The sequence below is a fragment of the Scyliorhinus torazame genome, chromosome 1 (genome assembly GCF_047496885.1).
Source record: "Scyliorhinus torazame isolate Kashiwa2021f chromosome 1, sScyTor2.1, whole genome shotgun sequence".
NCBI lineage: Eukaryota > Metazoa > Chordata > Chondrichthyes > Carcharhiniformes > Scyliorhinidae > Scyliorhinus > Scyliorhinus torazame.
In genome coordinates, this window is record NC_092707.1 from 411,991,903 (window position 1) to 412,011,758 (window position 19,856).

General features: G+C 48.4%; 2 protein-coding genes across 2 annotated transcripts in view; both read right to left on the minus strand.

Moving 5' to 3' along the window:
* Positions 1-9,290, minus strand: part of LOC140429244 (uncharacterized) — a 32,444-nt gene extending 23,154 nt beyond the window's left edge. Inside the window, exon 1 of the mRNA XM_072516004.1 lies at positions 9,238-9,290. Within this exon, the coding sequence (XP_072372105.1) occupies positions 9,238-9,290 (53 nt within the window). The remainder of the gene's footprint in view (positions 1-9,237) is intronic.
* Positions 6,959-18,953, minus strand: LOC140429250 (uncharacterized). The gene is made up of 5 exons (XM_072516017.1): positions 18,911-18,953; positions 12,326-12,676; positions 10,790-11,134; positions 9,520-9,844; positions 6,959-7,393 (listed from the first exon to the last, which is right to left on the minus strand). The coding sequence occupies exons 1-4, from the start codon at positions 18,951-18,953 to the stop codon at positions 9,627-9,629; spliced, it is 957 nt and encodes a 318-aa protein (XP_072372118.1). The 3' UTR covers positions 6,959-7,393; positions 9,520-9,626.
* Between the last annotated feature and the right edge of the window lie 903 nt (positions 18,954-19,856).

Sequence of the window (19,856 nt, forward strand, 5' to 3'; positions counted from 1 at the left end):
TTCCTCTGTTCAGAAGGTTCTTCTTCCACAATCCGTATTCCCCGGATCTGCTCCAAAGCTCAGCTTCTCAGCGATTGCCGGGAAATGTAACTGTGAAGCAATTCTTTAGCAAGAAGAAGTTGTGAAACTGAAGCAAGGAGGACATTGTGAATTCCGGCATAACCACAATATACAACCTGGCCAGCACTCAATTTCCTCTCCCGAGCTCAGATCGCAGTTGGTCGGGTCGATATCAGAGGGTGTTGGGTGTGGGGCTGGGGGTGCCAGAGAGCAGAGTTGACCATTTCACACTACGATATGTGTTAGTTACTAACCCTGCCCTCCCCACCTCTCCCAGGGGTTAAATACACTTTACATTGGTACCGCTCACAAAGTAAGGAATGGATATTGAGTCATGATGTAAATGGCGAAGTTTCCCGGGCGACAGGTCTGTCTGATCGGTTTCAGCCTTCCAGAGATGTTCCCGGTAACAGCTACATTCTGACAGTCAGAGATGTGAAGCTCGGTGACTCCGCTCTCTATATCTGTGGGATTTGGGGGAAAATCTTTGGGAAAGGAACCCGGCTGAATGTAACCAGTGAGTAATGTCTATCTTATATTGCTTTTATTCCATATTTGACCATATATTCGAGGAATATGATGGAACATTGCCAGCCTCGGAGGCTGTGACCCAGAGGGAGGAACGATCTGGGAAGAAGCCTGAAGTCTGTGAAGTAAAAATGTACAATTTAAACACACACACAGACGTAAAGCGACAGCGTGAGTGTAAAGGTGTGACATCAAAGTTTCACCCCTGAAATCTCTCAGAGCTCCAGGGGGTGTTGTCCGGGATTTTCCCGTTCAGATTCCCGGTGGGGATTCGGGGTGGATTTTGACAGAACTGAAAGTGTGAATTTCTGTCCTCTCTCTCTCTCTGCCTTTCCCCAGCTGATTGGAATTAAACTTTACCGTGCGGGCAGTGTGGGCACTCTGCTGTTCTGTGGGCAGGGAAGCTGCTGATGTGGCACCGATAGGTGGGCTACAGAACCTCTGGTCAAACAGGGAAGCTCTTCCACAATGTCCTCCCTTGATGGTTACATCCTGGCCAGCCTCTCTGCCGCTGCCATTGCAAACCCTCTTGTTGACCAGCGTCACACCCCCGCCTCCTGCTCCTGAGGTTACGGGAATATTGGGTGTCTGAGATCCAGAGGTGTTCCAGTGGCCAAACTGTGTCTAGAGGGAAGGCCGTGATTGTCACTGTCTACAGAGGCTGCTGGGTCTCCTGAGCATTCATCCCAGCATTTTCTGAAATCCTCATTGTCAAAATCTGCAGCACTTTGCTTGCGGTTTATTGTAACAAGTTAGTGCGGATAATACACAATATCCAGGCATCAATACACAGGAACTGGACACAATATTCCAAGTGTGGTCTAACCAAGGTTTTATAAAGTTGCAGCAAAACCTCGCGGCTCTTAAACTCAATCCCCCGTTAATGAAAGCCAACACACCAGACGCCTTCTTCACAACCCTATTAACCTGGGTGGCAACTTTGAGGGAGCTCTGTACGTGGAACCCAAGATCCCTCTCTTCCTCCACGCTTCCAAAAATCCTGCCTTTAACCCTGTATTCAGCATTCAAATTTGACCTTCCAAAACAAATCACTCCACATTTATCTAGGTTGAACTCCATCTCAGCCCAGCTCTGCATCCTGTCAATGTCCTGTTGTAACCTGCAACCGCCCTCAACACTATCTACAACTCCCCCAACCTTCGTGTCGTCGGCAAACTTACTAACCCACCCTTCCACTTCCTCATCCAAGTCATTTATAGAAACCACAAAGAGCTGAGGTCCCAGTGCATATCCCAACACTTAGCCTCAGGATCAGAGAATCCCGCCCCCTATCTCTCAGAATCCTGAAGCAAAAATACTGAAGCAAAATATTTATTCAGGGCCTCCGCTATTTCCTCTGACTCCAGGCACAAGTAATAATAATAATAATCGCTTATTGTCACAATTCGGCGTCAGTGAAGTTACTGTGAAAAGCCCCTAGTCGCCATATTCCGGAGCCTGTTCGGGGAGGCCGGTATGGGAATTGAACCCGCGTTGCTGACATTGTTCTGCATTACAAGCCAGCAGTTTAGCCCACGCTGCTAAACAGCCTCTGTTTCCTCCACTATCCCTGTTCGGCCCTAATCTCACTTTGATCATCCTCTTATTTCTCACATAAGTGTAGAACGCCTTGGGTTTTTCCCTAATCCTTCCCCCCAGGGCTTTTTCATGCCCCCTTCGAGATCTTCTCAGTCCATTTTTGAGTTCCTTCCAGGCTACCTTATAACACTCCAGAGCGGAGTCATGTCCTTGCTTCCTCAACCTCACGTAAGTTTCCTTCTTCCTCTTGACTAGAAGCTCCACTTCTCTTGTTATCCAAGGCTCCTTCACCTTTCCATTCCTTCCTCGTCTCAGTGGGACAAAACTATTCAGCACTCGCAGCAAGTGCTCCTTAAACAACCCCCATATTACTGTTGTGCATTTCCCAACAACAACTGTTCCCACTTTATGCTCCTCAGTTCCTGCCTAATAGCAGTATAATTTCCCCTCCCACAATTAAATACTTTCCCATACTGTCTGTCCCTATCCCTCTCCATGTCTGGCGTAAATGTCAAGGAGTTGTGGTCACTGTCACCGAAATGCTCTCCCACCAAGACATCTGACACCTGGCCTGGTTGTCAAATGTTGGGGTCTGGTCCGGATCCTAACAAATGTTGGGGTTTGCTCCGGGATCCTAACAAATTTTGGGCTCGGGTCCGGGATCCTAACAAATGTTGGGGTTTGCTCCGGGATCCTAACAAATGTTGGGGTCTGCTCCGGGATCCTAACAAATGTTGGGGTCGGGTCCGGGATCCTAACAAATGTTGGGGTTTGCTCCGGGATCCTAACAAATGTTGGGGTTTGCTCCGGGATCCTAACAAATGTTGGGGTTTGCTCCGGGATCCTAACAAATGTTGGGGTTTGCTCCGGGATCCTGATGCCGGATGGATTTGAACAGGTGGATTTGAGATGGTTTATGGATTGAGATTAGATGAAGAGTCAGCAGTCGGGGGGCAGATATGTCTGGATGGTTTCTATGAAGAGAGGATTGATGACAATGGTTTTGAATATTTGAGGAAAGCCCCCAGTGTGTGACCCGAGAGTAAACAATGACAAAGTGTCAGGGGAGGTAAGAAATAGAAATTAACGGGGGAGGGGGGCAATTAGGAAATACGGAGAGAGGGATTGGGAGGGAGAATGGGAAGATTCTGCAGTGATAGGGATCAGGGAGGAGGAATAGGGAAGTTGGGAATGGTGGGGGGAGAGGCAGAGGCAGCTGAACATGTGACCTTAAACAAATAAATCTTTAGCTTTTTCAGATCAGAGCGTTTGATAATTTCTTTACTTTGTCCCCAAGGTAACATCAGCGGATACATTTTTCATTGAAACATTTGCAGATATTCACAACCGTCAGACTGGTGTTTAACTTGTTGATATTTTTCTCTCAAAGGTGCGAATGCTCCAGTCCTTATCCAGTCTCCGAGTCTGGAACGTGTCCCAGAGGGTCAGACTGCACGGTTACAGTGCACCATGCGGAACGCCGCAGTGACACACACCGATGTTCACTGGAACCGGGAGCTGCCAGGGAAAGATATGGAGAGGGTTTTAACACATGATATAAAGAACAACACACAACGGAGTCCAGGTTTCACTGAGCGTTTCCATCCTTCCCGAGACACGTCCAATAAAACCTTCATCCTGACAATCAGCAACGTGCAGCCCAGTGACACTGCCGTCTATTACTGCTCTGTGTGGGGAGGTATCAATGGGAATGGATCACAGCTGAGTGTACCCAGTAAGTGCATTCACAATGACATCACTACATAGAGGGGAGTCCTGTAACCAAACATTCCCAGTGAAGAGGAGAATGGGCTGGGGAATTGCCATTGTGATGTTCTAACCCAATATTCCATGGGACTGTGACTCCTCCCTGGGAGCACGGCATTGTCAACTCTTTCTCCTGCACACTTATCAGCTCCGAATAGAGGTCGTAACCCCAAAACGTTATTTCTGTTCCTCAGCAAAGTTGTGAAGACTGGTTTTATGAAGTGAAATGATTGGAAATAAACACCCACATAGCAGCCAATTAAATGTGGAGTTAGAAACACAGGATTTGGAAATGGGACTGCTGTTTGCCTGGCTGAAATATCCATTATTCCCAGAACTCCAGAGGTACGCCCACTCCTCTGCTTCTGTCCTCTGAAGCGGCCCAATTTTAATAACTCCACCACTGGGAACTTTGCCTCAATGGATGAGGCTGAAGTCTACAATTCCCTCCCTACACCCCTCTACATCTTGACCTATCGCTCCGTTTTAAGATGCTGTGTATTACCTACGCTTGTTGACCAAGGTTATGGTCACCGGGAGAATATTTCCTTGTGTGGTGCAGTGTCAGACATTTTTTGATCAAGCTCTTACTGAAGCTCTTTGTGTTGTTTCCCATGTCAAAGGCGCTACGTAAATGAAAGTCATTGTTTTAATTGTTAGGCTGTTAGATATCACAGCGGCCTTCAGTCCTGCTTCTCCAAAGTACAGCTCCCTCCCTCTCTCAACCCATTTAACTGCAAACATTCCAATTCTACACAGAATCACAATAAAATCATTGTGAAAATAACTGGGAAAAGTGGGGCCAGAGAGATGTCTCTTTGTGGATACAGAAATGGCAGAAAATGGATTTTATGCTGCAAGATTGAATTTTCTGTGCCTGCGTGACCTCACAATATTGTTCGTCGACCATTTTGCAGGTTAAGAGTGTCTTGGGTCCTGAACCCACCCACACACATCCATTGATGATGGGGTCACCAAAACAAGGCCCATAGGAAAAAAACATTTCCTGTCTCCCAGTGTTTTTGAAATCGGTTTGGTCGGTGTTTGATAACTTCTAAAACCCAGGAAGTAAGACCGCTTGAGAACCTGGAGGGAAACCTGACGAGGAGCCAGGGACGTTCTGACAGGTAAGTGTCAAATGGTTTGATGGCTTCAAGTGGTCTTGCTCGGTGCTGAATTGCAGGGTAGATGTGTTTTTACTGAAGTGATTGAAAATGGGAGTCTGATTTGCAAAGGGAAGCTTACCATTACTTTGAACAACATTTTATAAGTGTTGAGATGCTTTAGAGTACTTTGACCATTTGGAAAAATGCTAGACTGCAATCAAAACTGAAGAAAATGCTGTTTTTGATCCCAGGCGCCATGATATACAGTTATTTAAATGTCCAGAGCCCTTTTGAATTGAAAAGAAAAACCTTCAGGTTTCCTTTGGATTGTCCTGATTTTTGTTAATGTCCATTTTAAAGACGTGGTTCCTGAGGAAGCCCCTTATGGATACTGGAGTGTGTGGCTACATATGAGAATATAGGTAGAGATATAGGGATATAAATTATATAAATGACATGGAGGGGGCAGGTAGGGTGTGGAAGGTGACCAGGGGGTTGATGGGGTCAGGATGAGATGGTATAAAATCATTCTTGGAGAGCTGGCCTGATATCCCAGTGAACTGACACTGGCTTTCTAACCAGCCGGCATCACCAGCTGCCCTGGGCCTCAGGAAACCTGGACCTCACCAACAGCACCTCCACAAGGTGAAATTCTGTATCTCTGGGCAGAGGTGAGGGGCTCAGGTTTCCAAAGGCAGGAATTGGCCTGGATCACGTTGTCCAGCCCAACATGAAAACCCAGTCGGTGGTGTCAGGAAACTCAAACCCACCCTCAGATCCATCACATGAGAGAAAGTAACATCCTCAAAAACCAACTGAACTCAGCCGAGTGAGTCCAACTTTCACACAATCTGCAGCCGTGTTCTGACCATCAGCTGCTCCCGGGGCTGCTGGGAAATGAATTATAAAATCGCACCAACATCAGCCACAATGTTCATCACATTTATCAGCGGACAACAACATTTCTGTCCTCACCAATTACTTTCCTTTTATAATGGGGTGGGGGACGCACTGACACAGCGACGAGTCATTGCTGAGGCCCAGGCTCATTGGTTTCAAATTCCACCATGGCTTCCGGTGAGATTTAAATTCAAGTTTTTAATTAATACAGACTCTGGAATATAAAGCTATTCTCCTCAATGGCGACCTTGAAACCATCTGTGACTGTTGTAAAATCCATTTGATTCTCTGATGTCCTTTAGGGAAGGAAGTCTGCCGTCCTTACCTGGTCTGGCCGACATGTGACTGCAGTGTGGTGAATGTAGGAATTTCAGACATGTTGTACTGTGGGTATTTGGTACAATAAGGGTTAAAATCCGGAGTTAGTGTGTGTGACTGCTGCAGTCATGTTTTTATAAATCCTGGTTTTGGAGCCATGGGTGCAATTAAAGCATAGTAAAAAGCTTGGGCTAATGGAGTTTTGTTTGGATTAAGGGGTTTCCCTGTGGAGTTAATTAAGATTTTAGCTTGGTAAAATAATGTCATTTCTGGGAGGAGCAAAGATGTCAGGCATTTTGCGGAGCAGCAGAGTTCAGTTGAGTTTCAGATGGAGATGTGAGCAGGCAGCAAGCATCTCAGTTCAGTTCAAAGATTTATGCCTGTGACTAGATGAGCACTTTCTTCCCAAGCAGTTCAGAAGAGTGTAATCAGAAGGTGAGCTAAAACAAGCTGAAGTATCTTCTGAAGAAATACAGCCAGACTTTCTGCACGATTCTGACAGGGTTGAGATCTTGTCTTCAAATGATCGCTCTTCTTCAAAGAACATCTCTGTGAAGCAGGTATTCTTGAAGGCTAACTGTATTTAACAGTGGATTGAGAGTTGAGATGGGATTTTTAATTGTTTGAGTGGGAACAAAGATAGCAGTTAAGGGTCACTGTATTCACTGTATTGATTAGCATTGTTTACGTGGCGATTGTCAGCTATTTCCTGGTGTGATGTAAAATATAATTTCATACTCTGTAAGTAATCAAGTTTGTTTAATACACCATATCCCTATTTTTCCCCAAATCACTCCTGGAGTGAGGTGTCATTTCATCACAGTTTTACCAAATTAAGATCAAATATTGGGGTTCCTGTCCCGTATTCCATCCACTGTTTTTGTCTGGCCAGGATTGTAACATCAGATCCTCAGCAATGGGGTTGACTGTTAATTGCTCGCAAGGGAAATTAGGGATTGGCAATAAATGCTGCTCTTGCCAACAATGCCCACATCCCATAAACAAACAAAACAAACTACACACAATAACCGAGAGAAACGGAATTATTCTGTCAAAATTACGGGATTGTTATTTCCGAAGCAGTATGAATCCGATGAGCAAACTAATTCCAGCAAATCCCGTAAGAGTTCCCACAATGATCCAGACAAGCTTCATCTTCTCAGCGTCAGCCGGGTCTGTGAAAGGAAATCACATGTTTACGGTTAAAGGACGGGGAATGGATTTGATTCTCGTTAGTCGGTGACATTTGAAATGGTAAAGTAGAGAAATGAAAGCAGGTGGAATTCAGACTGAGCAGATATTTCTATCCGCTGGACACCTGGAATAACAATGTCAGTTTAAACTCAGATCAATTTGATTTACTGATAATGCGGCAGGCCAATCTTATATCACACACTGACCACTTGCTGGCCATTCTGGCTGACTTGGTAACAGTGCAGCAAAGTTCCACAGATGGAAAGAAAACCACCAACAGATCCCCAGTGGGTTCCGTTCTGTATCCTCCTCCGTCCACACCAACATTACACTGTAGGGGAGTGACTTTTGGATAGGTGGTGTGTATTGTGTGACCGACACCACTAATGTGACCAGGCGATCCGTATAAACAAGATGAAGTTTGTTTTTAAACATGGAGGAGTTGAGTTGAGGAAAGGCAGAGCAATGGGGACTGAGATGAAGGTAAAGTTCTCTATATTGGAAGAGGAAATGTCAATGACACATCAGTTAGCAAAATGGAGTTTGTCTAAAAGATTGTGATTGCAAAATTAACAAGGAAGAATGTAGAGAGTTTTAGATTAATGGAACACCCTCCAAAGAGAATTAACCCATTCAAAAAAGTGACTTAAATGTGTGAGTGGGATTGGGACTAAAGTTCAGAGTAATTGTGTTGATTCAGGTCATTGCCAATGTTGGCTGTGATGGGCAGCGTGCCAGGCTGAAAGGGAGCTAATGGGATGGGTTTTGTTTAGTTTATTCCCTCGAGTTACTGACTGGGGTGAACTCTCCTGCTCTTCTTAAGCTACTGTCATGTGGCCTCCTGCATCTCCCAGAGAGAGCGGACCTGGGCTTGGTTTAAAGTCTCGTCTGATCATCCTCTGATAGAATTGTTCCGAATTCTCAATCATTTTGCTGAAGCAAATTGAGACAAACTATTCCGACTTGTGATATTCATTCTTCAACACGACAAAGAAGATATTATCGGGCCATTATCACATTGTTATTTAGGGAGCTTGCTGTGCACAAATTGGCCGATACATTTAAATAGGGCCCAAGCTTTACAAAGGGTTTAATTGGTTGTAAAGCACTTTGGGACAACTGGAGATGTCAGTAAAGGTCCGTATGGCCTGGATTTTATGGATGGTGAGAGTTCCTTGCTCATCATTTGGAGAGTCGGCGGGGACGACTCGACAGCACTGCTGCCATTTCCTGCTCAAATTAACTCGGGTCCGCATTTGGAAAGAAGTCCCAGTATCTCCATGCACAGCGCTACAGTGGCTGTAAGAGGTACTGCAGCACTGTGCCTGAGACAATGTTCCAGGAACTGCATTGAGGGTAAGTAGCAGTGTTCCCAGAAAGGGGCAGTCCAGTGGCGATTTTGGAGTTTTTAAATTTAAACCTCAAAGATTTATTGAGAAGAAAAGAAAATTTAACCACACACAATTACATAGTTAAAATTGATTTCACAATATTTTCCCCCAAAAGACTCCCTAATTGATCAGACTCATAAATAAAATTCTTCCAGGCAATACTCCCTAATATATGTTTAAATATCAAAATCCAGTTAATATTAACCGAGGCACAACTGCTGTAACTTGACTAAAAGTATCCCACATGATCTCTCAAACCACGTTGCACTCAAATGTGAAAATCAAAGACCTTCAGAAACTGCTTTTCACAGTCCAATACATTTCCAGACTGCCTGGATGGTTAATTCAAACATCACCTACTCCCAGCCCAGAGCTGTTTCCAAGGGATCTTTTCCCAACAGCCAATCCCCAACCAGTTCAACAGCTCTCCTCACATATCCTTTTCCCTTTCATCTTCAATTCCAGTGTGTTCACTCTGTCTGGACATTGTGGGTAATTCCCGTTGTCAGAGCAGAGCAGCAGGAGTAGGCCATTCAGCCCCTCGAGCCCTGTGTTATTCAACTGGGCTATGGCTGAGTGTTGACCTCAGCACCATTTTCCCTCACTATCCCCATAACCCTCAATATCATTGGCACCTAGAAATCCATCAACCAGTATGTCCTGCACTAGATTATGTGCTCGAGTCTGTGAAGTTGGATAATGTAACTTGTCCTTACTTATTACAGTGAGCTGGGTTCCATTCCAATCGATATCTCCCCTCACTTCACAATAGTAGATGGCAGCGTCACTGGGCTGAATGTTGCTGATTGTCAGAATGAAGCTGTTACTGGACATGTTTCGAGAAGACTGGAAACGCTCGGAGAAGCCAGTTCAGTATCTCATCTGTTAAAATCCACTCGATGTAAGCTGGTTGTTGTCGGTACCAATGAACATCAGCGTATGTCACAGCGGCGTTATACAGGACGCACTGTAACCGTGCACTCTGACCCTGTATGATAGGTTCTGGGGCAGGAGACTGGATAACCACTGGGGCATCTGCACCTTTGGAGAAACAATATTCATAACTTAAAATAGTATCTGGATTTACAAAGTAGCTCTGGTAGTTAACCATAGAATCGTTGGTGCCTCATGGCGCCGAGGTCCCAGGTGCGATTCCAGCTTTGGGTCACTGTCCGTGTGGAGTTTGTACATTCTCCCCGTGTCTGCGTGGGTTTCACCCCCACAACCAAAAGATGTGCAGGGTAGGTGGATTGGCCACGCCAAATTGGCCCTTAATTGGAAAAAATGAATTGGGTACTTGAAATTGTAAAAAAAAACACAGAATCACTGCAGTGGAGAAAGAGGCCATTCAGCCCATCCAGTCTGCACAAACCCTCTGGAAGAGCACCCTTCCTCGGACACACCCCCACCATCCAAACAAAATCCTTAAATTGGCACCAATACCCATTTGAAGACCGCATTCCACCACCAGCATCAGGAGGGGGACTCCCCATTTGGATAAAAACTAACCCACTTCGTGTTTCTAATGGTGACCTGGGAGAGTTCCTCATTGTCAAGTACTGGTTGCCATGACATGGGGGAGGGGGGCCTGTGAAGAGCTACCACCCTGTCCAGGTTGCTAACCCCTCTTCCCACAATCTCAACCTATGACCCCAAACCCTCCCACAATCACCTTTGGTCCGATTCCCTCAGCCTGAGCTTGTTGTGGGCCACTGGTTTGACTGGTGTTTGCAATGTGCAGCTCCCTGTCTCAGGCACCATGGCCATGTGGAAGGCCCACCGCTGTCTATGTATGTGCCTGATCCTTCACAAAGGAAGCAACATGGGCCTCTCCCTGGATCTCAGGCCAGTGAGTGAGAGACCCCATCACCTGTATCAAGAAGCGGGCTTTGTGTCCAAAAAAGTGTGAACATTTGAGACTTCTGAGAACCACAAGACAGAACACGTGGTGTGAAGATTAATGAGAATAATGGAAACTGTACTTACTGGTTACATTCAGCTGTGTTCCATTCCCACTGATATCTCCCCACACTGAGCAGTAATAGACGGCAGTGTCACTGGGCTGCACGTTGCTGATTGTCAGGATGAAGCTGTTGGAGTCGATGTGTCTGGAAGGCAGGAAACGCTCAGAGAAACCTGGAGACCGGTCTACATAATTCTTTGTATCAAGGGCTAAAATCCTCTCCCTCTCTTTCCCTGGCAGCTCCCGGTGCCAAGAAACTTTTGTGTATCTCACTGCGGCGTTCTGCATGGAGCACTGGAACCGTGCAGTCTGACCCTCTGGGACACGTTCCAGACTCGGAGACTGGATAAGGACTGGAGGTTTCTTACCTTTAAGAGAAAAATATCAACAATTTATAAACAGGTGCTGAGGTCGCAGTCTGGGCTGATTCTCCGCTTCCCCAGCCGCGTGTTTCTCGGTGGCGCGCTGTTCCCAGGCAGCGCGATTCTGCCTTCCCGCTTGTCAATGGGATTTCCCATTGAAGCCACGCCACAGGGAAAGCCCCGGGTGAGGGGGCGCTGCCGGCGGCAATCGCAACGGCCAGAGAATTGCAGCCTTTCTTTCTGCTTTTCGTAGAAGTGCCACCCTCCGATCAGAGACTCGGGGGTCCTCGATCACAGGGTCAGACCCATTATTGACCTGTCAATCCCTCCATGCTCACATAATCCAATGGAGCTTCCCAAAAAGAAATGATGTGGGGGTGTGGCTGCCTCTCCAGCCACCCGCTGAGTTCCCATCACCTCCACAAGATTCCACCCATTGTCCCGGCCGCACTGAAGCCGCCAGTTAATGTGTTCCTCACTCACATTCAAAGTCTGGGGCAACTATTTTGTGGCCCTTGTCCTATTAGCTGAAGGAGTTGCTCAATTCAAGAACAAACCTTTGTTTCTTTAGTCCACATTCCAGCAATTCTCATTGATGATTGGAAAGTGAGCATTGAGCTGCTCAATAGTTTAATAAATCATTGTCGATGCCACCAATCTGTGTGGCCAGGACTGCAGGGAACAAAGCTCAGGAAGAGTTCCCACCTCCGGGAGGGGAGGGCAAAGAGAGCAAGCTGGAACATCTCACACACCTGATGGCCCACACCCTGTGATTCTAAAAGAGATCGCTGCAGATTTAGAGAATGCACTCGTTACAAATTTCCCAAATTCCTTCATTTTAGGAACAATCCACGGGGACATCGGCCGGTATTCTGCGCTCGAGGCCGCTGAGATCGGGAAACCCGCTGGGATCGGCGCCGGGCGACAGACCCGTTCCCATTCTACCAGCCCCCCACCCTCCCCCGCCCCCTGCAACCTGAAACCTTCTTCCTCACTATTAACCACCAGCTCAATCTTTGTGTCTTTCACAAACTTACTGATCCTCCCTCCACATTCTCATCTGTATCAAACTTCAGCAACATCTCTCTCTTTTCATCAAGATTCAAGTTCTGGGCGGTCAAGTCACTGTTTTTAAACTCAGTCTTTGTGCAATAACATTATTTGGAATAAAAGTAATAAAGCATCGACATTACTCACTGGTTACATTCAGCCGGGTTCCATTCCCAAAGATTTTCCCCCAAATCCCACAGATATAGACAGCGGAGTCACCGGGCTTCACATCTCTGACTGTCAGAATGTAGCTGTTACCGGGAACATCTCTGGAAGGCTGAAACCGATCAGACAGACCTGTCGCCCGGGAAACTTCGCCATTTGCATCATGACTCAATATCCATTCCTGACTTTGTGAGCGGTACCAATGTACATTGTATAAATCCACAGTCTGCCCTACATTCTTGCTCTGTAAGTCACACAGAAACGTCACTGTTTCACCCTCAGGCACTTTCACAACTTGAGGAGATTGGATAAGAACCGCCCCTGTCACATGACCTGTGAACAGAAAATAACTGAAGATCAGAACAAATAAGAAAATACAAAATAGAAGCTGAAACACAAGTTATTATAAAATCCCGTGTAGATCAGGAATTAATATTGTGCATTGTCATCAGTAACTTGTAGCCCAGTTGCTTTATCCACACCCTGAACTTCACTGTCTCACATCGCACTGTACTGACCAATAATGTCAGCCCAGCATTTTGTGCTCAAAGCCTCGCGTCTCAAGTGGGATTTGAACTGAGCCAAGATGGACACAGTGGGGAGGATTTGAGGGATAGAACGATGTCCTGGAGGTGGGTCAGATTGACCAAATGTGTGCTGGAGTTATGAATGGCTGCTTGCAGGCCTTAGAGCCAGGAACAGAATGTATTCAGCCAGGAGCAGTACAGTTTCCTCTGTTAAGCGTGGTCCAAGTTTAAATTATTGATATAAATGGTAAACAAGAGTCATCCCAGCACAGAACATTGTAGAACTCCAATTCCCGTCTTCTCTCATTCATTTGTTTATTACCTTATCAAAGGAAATCTAAATATATTACATCTACAAGTTTACCTATGTCTACTCTCTTAGTTAGCTCTTCAAAGAATTCTGTTCAGTGGCATGGTAACACAGAGGTTAGCACTACTGCCTCACAGCACCAGGGACCCAGGTTCAATTTTGGCCTCGGGTGACTGTCTGTATGGAGTTTGCATCATCTCCCCGTGTCTGTGTGGGTTTCCTCCGGGTGCTCCGGTTTCCTCCCACAGTATAAAGATATACAGGTTAAATAGATTGGCCATGGAAAATTGCCCCTTAGTGTTCGGTTACGGGGATAGGGTGGGGGCCTGACCCTGTGTCATGTGCTCTTTCAGAGGGTCGGTGCAGGCTGGATGGGCTGAATGGCCTCCTTCTGCACTGTGGGGATTCTCTGAGTCTATGAATTGATTTGGTCAAGAATGACACGTCCATTTCAAGTCCATGTTGACTATTCATTCTTCTGTTTGTTTTTTAGAGTCTAGATTTTTTTAGTGGTAATTTCATTATGTTTCATACAACTTATGTGATACCAACTTGTCTATAATTCCCAGGACATGTTATATTTCCTTTCTTAAGTGCAACATTTCTCTTCATTTTATTTTAATTGAGATTTCTAATCACATTGTTGGATGTCATTTCCTGTCTGACTTCACTCTCTTTCCTGGCTTCTTGTGGTTTCGCATCAAGGATCCTATCAGAAGCTGAGAAAGATAAAATCCAAAAGTCTATGAAAATTGATAAAATAATCATCTCCCATTGGGCACGCTGGGTGTGGTAGTATGTATTGGGGGTCATGTGGGACTGGAAGCCCTAATGGCATTGGCTGACAGATCCCGGGTCCTGGTTGGCCGTTGACCTCAAGCTCCGCCCTGAAGGCGAAGTATAAGAAGCCGGTGTCTTCCCCCGCAGGCCAGTTTACTATCGGGCTGTTGGGGAACAGACACGCTTAATAAAGCCTCATCGACTTCACTCTATTCGTCTCATGGAGTCTTTGTGCGCTAGAATTTATTAAGCGTGTCTGTTCCCCAGCAGCCCGATAGTAAAACTTTCCATTCTCCCGGAGTTGACTAGGCATGGCGTCTCGTGGCCGTTAATTAGGACCGTTGTCGTCGTCGTCTGGAGAGTCCGGGGCCGAGCCTGACAGAGCGTAACCGAAGCGAGCCGTGGTTGTAGTAGTGGGGTGGGGTCCGTTGTTGCCGTCCAAGATGGCGTCGGGGATGGACAAAATGGCTGCCCCCATACATCGCACGTGGCTGAGGGGTCACAAGATGGCGTCGGGGGTGGACAAAATGGCCGTCCCCATGCGTCGTACAGGCCGGGGGCGGTCCAAAATGGCGGCGCCCCTCCTCCCCTCGTGGTGGTCGGGACCCAATATGGCGGCATCTGCGGGTCGCACATGGTGTGCTGGGGGGTCTGGGGAGCGCTAGGACCGCGCGGAGTTCCTTCACTGCGAGCGCCAGGGCCGCGGGCGCTAGGACCGCGCGGAGCTCCCTCACTGCGAGCGCCAGGGCCGCAGGCGCTAGGACCGCGCGGAGCTCCCTCACCGGGGACAGCGGTGGTCGGGGCCCAGGTAGGCGGCGCCGGCGGGTCAGGCGTGGGGCGCGGGACGGGGGTGAGGGTGGCGTTCGGGACGCAAAAAACCCCTTCCTCTCCGTGGAGAGTGTTGGCCGGCACCCAAATCGGGAGCGCCGGCGGCGGGTCGTACATGGACTGCGGGGAGGGGGGTTGGGGAGCGTAGGCGGCGTGCAGGGCTCCCAGTTCTCCCGGGGCCGCGGTGGTCGGGACCCAAAATGGCGGCGTCTGCGGGTCGCACATGGCGTGCTGGGGGGATTGGGAGGCGTAGATTGCTTGTAGGGCTCCCTGTGGCCCCGGGACGGCGGCGACCTCGTGGGATCGGCACACCACCGCATAATGGCCCTTTTTCCCGCAGCTTTTGCAGATGGCTGCGCGGGCCGGACAGCATTGTCGGGGGTGCTTCGCCTGGCCGCAGAAATAACAGCGGGCGCCCCCGGTGCGACTCGGCGTTTGGACTGCTCAAGCCTGTGGGGTGTCCGGGGGGGGGGGGTAGGGAGTTTGCCGCGACGGGTACGTACGGGGCCCAATGGCCTGCCGCGCGGTCGGGGCCGTAGGCGCGGGTATTACGCGCGGCGACGTCTAGGGAGGCTGCTAGGGCCCGTGCCTCTGAGAGTCCTAGCGACACTTTTTCTAGAAGTCTTTGGCGGATTTGGGAGGATTGCATACCTGCCACAAAAGCGTCGCGCATTAACATGTCCGTGTGTTCGTTTGCATTCACCGACGGGCAGCTGCAGGCTCGTCCCAAAATCAGCAGCGCGGCGTAGAACTCGTCCATCGATTCTCCGGGAGCTGGTAGCGAGCGTAGATTTGGTTAACTGGGCGAACGTAGAGACTTCTCAGTGCTGTGAACGCTGTTTGGAAATCGTCGGTGTCTTCAATGAGGGTGAAAATCTCCGTGCTCACCCTCGAGTGCAGGACCTGCAGTTTTTGTTCGTCTGAGACTCGGCCTGTGATCGATCTGATGTAGGCCTCGAAGGCTACATCACGCTTAATAAAGCCTCATCGACTTCACTCTATTCGTCTCATGGAGTCTTTGTGAGATACACTGGGTAAACTGATCTCCTGACCCAACGATCGTCCAACAATCAAACTGGATCTCGAGAATTTCTGACCACTTTGAGTTCCCAACGCCCCCTGCAGCCTACGGCAACGTTACTGGATTCAGGACCCTCAACGCAAGGGGCAGGGTTCTGACCCTCTGGTGGGCAGAACATTCCAAGGTGGCTTTCTGAGATTGTCAACTCTGCTGAGGCACCGAGTGGGACCTCTTCACATCCCCCTCAACATCACCACAGGATTCCCATTGGGAAGCTCGGATCACTCACACTAATTAGATCAGGAAACATGCTCACAAAATTCCTGACTGAAGCATAGAGGCAGAAAAATGCCTGGAGTTGTGTCAGAGTCACTTCAGCCTTCAGCATCTGTACATTAAACATCCTCCTCAGTGTGCTGACTCCCTCAGCAATCCCTACACCTCCCATTCCCATTCACACAGACAGCAGTAAATAGGGGCACACGTTTGGGGGAAAGGCTTCAATAGGGTGACTGTTCCTATGAGACGGATCAGGCTCCTCACGGACATGAAAGGGGTCTGGAGGATTTTGGGATGATAATTCAGGAGCAGTTTATGAATGGTGGATTTGAGGAAGAAATCCGCTGGCAAATTAATTCCCTCCATTTAACATTCTAGGACAGTAAATAATCCAATGAAAATCATCACGCAAATCAGGAGAAATGGGAATAAAAGAATTAACGAGGTTTTGTTAATTTTAAAATTAAATTTAGAGTACCCAAGGAGCAATTTGGAATGGACAATCCATCTACCCTGCACATCTTTGAGTTGTGGGGGTGAAACCCACGCAGACACGGGGAGAATGAGCAAACTCCACACAGACAGTGACCCGGGGTCGGGTTTTAACCCAGGTCCTCAGCTCCCTAGGCAGCAGTGCTAACCACTGTGCCACCGTGCCGTCCAACGATGTTTTAAACATGAAGAGTGAGACAATTGTGTCTGTGGATTGCCGGCCGCTGGAGTTTCAGAGTGGGATCACTGAGCTGGGGGCTCAGTGTTGTCTCTGACGCTGTATTTTCCCATTGAACCATGAGAACCCCAAACTATCCCAACTCTTAAACAGGAAAATCTGACTAAAAACACACATCACCCCCAATAACCAGAAAATCAACTCAAAAACATAATGATGTGCAAGCAGCCCCAGGTTACTTACCCACCACCATACAGAGGGTGAGAGTCAGAACAGAGAGAGCTGGGCAAAACATTCCAAACAAAGTCCTTTTGCAAACACACAATTCTTGTTTCTTTCACACACTCTTCTATTCGATGTTGCTGTGAATGATTGCGGGATGTCTCAATATTACTTCCTATTTTTACTTCTAGAGGTGTGACAGCACGGTGACATTGAGGTTATGACTGCTGCCTCACAGCGCCAGTCACCCGGGTTAGCAATGCTATCTCACAGTGCCAAGGACCCGGGTCAGCTGCTATCTCACAGTGCCATGGACCCGGGTCAGCACGGCTGTCTCATAGTGCCAAGGACCCGGGTCAGCACAGCTGTCTCATAGTGCCAGGGACCCGGGTCAGCACAGCTGTCTCACAGCGCCAGGGACACAAGTTCAATTCCAGTCTTGGGTGACTGTGTGGAATTTGTACATTCTCCCCGTGTCTGCGTGGGTTTCCTCCGGGTGCTCCGGTTTCATTCCACAGAGAAAAGATGCACAGGTTAGGTGGATTGGTCATGCTGAATTGTCCCTCAGTGTCCAAGGCTATGCAGGTTAGGTGGACTGGCCATGCTAAATTGTCCCTCAGTGTCTAAAGATGTGCAGGGTAGGTGGATTGGCCATGCTAAATTGCCCGTACTATTCAAAAGCTTACATGGTGACATGGGGATAGATGTTGGGCGGCACGGTAGCACAGTGGTTAGCACTGTTGCTTCACAGCTCCAGGGTCCCACGTTCGATTCCCGGCTTGGGTCACTGTCTGTGCGGAGTCTGCACGTTTTCCCCCGTGTCTGCGTGGGTTTCCTCCGGGTGCTCCGATTTCCTCCCACAAGCCGCGAAAGATGTGTTGTTGGTGAATTGGACATTCTGAATTCTCCCTCTGTGTACCCGGACAGGCGCCGGAATGTGGCGACTAGTGTTAACGTAAGCCTACTTGGGACAATAAAGATTATTAAAACACAAAATTAAGTGTGGAGGAGTGGGCCTTGGTGGGGGGCTCGTTCACAGGGTCAATATCGACTCAATGGGCCCAATGGCCTCCTCCTGCACTGTCGGGAATGTTTCTGTGATTCTCTGATTCATTCCCATGGAACAGATTGGGTTACTGAGGGACATTAAAGTGGTTTTGGGGATGATAATTCAGGAGCCCCAGCAGCAGACTTCAGCAAGGTTCACCCTGCGTCTCCACAGATACTCGGAGAGCTCGTCAGTACTGAGCAGTGGAAATGGCTCCATTTTATTCTATAGACAATGGTCTCCATCCCCTCACTCTGATGGTGTTTTTTAAAAATAAATTTCGAGAACCCAATTCATTTTTTCCAATAAAGGGGCAATTTTGTGTGGCCAATCCACCTACCCTGCACATCTTTGGGTTGTGGGGGTGAAACCCACGCAAACACGGGGAGAATGTGCAAACTCCAGAGCCGGGATCGAACCTGGGACCTCGGCAACGTGCTAACTACTGCGCCACCGTGCTGCCCTCCTGATTCCAGGGATGGCAGGACTGACATATGAGGAGAGATTGATTAGGTTAGGATTGTTTTCGCTGGAGTTCAGACGAATGAGGGGGGATCTCTTAGAGACTTATAAAATTCTATTTATCTAATTCTAGTCGCCATAAATGCCATCTTATTGATCGAGATCGTAACTCCTCTGAACCTTGAATGAAAATTTGAATGGAACCTCTGCCCCTCCCACCCTTTCCTCAGTCTCGTCTGATCCCTAATTGGCAAATATGTCTCCTGCAAGAAGACTACTTCTGCGCGGAGAGTCCGCAAATGAGTAAACACCCGAGACCTTTTAACCCGACCATTACCCCCTCACCTTCCCTTTCTGTGGTCCACCTTGAACTTGAACACAGGGAAGTGCGTGACAATGAGCTACCTGTGAACCACTGACCTGAGAATACAGGAAGAAAGAATGGGAACCTCAACCGGTCCATGAACCGCCTCATCCCTTCCCCTCCCCGGGGGGGGTTTCCGACTTGTATAACCTTCCGTAGAACTCCCTGAAGACTTCATTGACCCTCTCTGGGCTCAGCACCATGTTGCCTTCCCTATCCCGCACTCCCCCAATCTCTCTGGCCGCCTCCCTCCTGCGCAGCTGGTGCGCCAGCCTCCTACTCGCCTTCTCCCCATACTCATAAACTGCCCCCTTCGCTTTCCTCAGCTGCACCTCCGCCTTCCCCGTGGACAGCAAGTCAAACTCCGCCTGTAATTTCCGGCGCTCGTTCAACATCCCCCCTCTGGGGCCTCCGCGTACCTCCTATCTACCCTGAGTATCTCTCCCACCAGTCTCTCCCTCTCCGCCCTCTCCTTCTCTCTGTGGGACCTAATGGAGATTAACTCTCCCCTACTGACCGCCTTCAGAGCCTCCCAAACCACTGCCACCGTCACCTCTCCTATGTCATTCGTTCCCACATAATTCTCAATACTCCTCCTTATCCGCCCGCACACCTCTTCGTCCGCCAGCAGCCCCACATCCAGTCGCCAGAGAGGGCGCTGACCCCGTTCCACCCCAGTCGCAGGTCCACCCAGTGCGGGGCATGGTCCGAGACCGCAATGGCCGATCTTTCTACCCCCTCCACCCTGGGATTAACTCAACACAAAGAAGTCTATTCGTGAATAGACTTTATGGACATGGGAAAAAAAGGAAAACTGCTTCATCCTTGGCCGTGTAAACCTCCAGGGGTCCACTCCCCCCCATCTGGCCCATGAACTCCCACAAGGCCCTGGCCGCCGCCGGCCTCTTTCCCGTTCTGGATTTGGAACGATCCAAGCCCAGATCCAAGACCGTATTAAAGTCCCCTCCCATAATCAGTTGACTTATCTCCAAGTCCGGGATC

Excerpts from the sequence above, each read along its gene's own strand:
- LOC140429250 (XM_072516017.1), bottom strand. The coding sequence starts at position 18,953 with ATGGACCGGTTGAGGTTCCCATTCTTTCTTCCTGTATTCTCAG. Across the intron at positions 12,677-18,910 it reads CTTTCTTCCTGTATTCTCAG|GTCATGTGACAGGGGCGGTT; the intron begins GTCAGTGGTTCA and ends TTCTGTTCACAG. Across the intron at positions 9,845-10,789 it reads AACACAGCTGAATGTAACCA|GTGCAGATGCCCCAGTGGTT; the intron begins GTAAGTACAGTT and ends GTTTCTCCAAAG.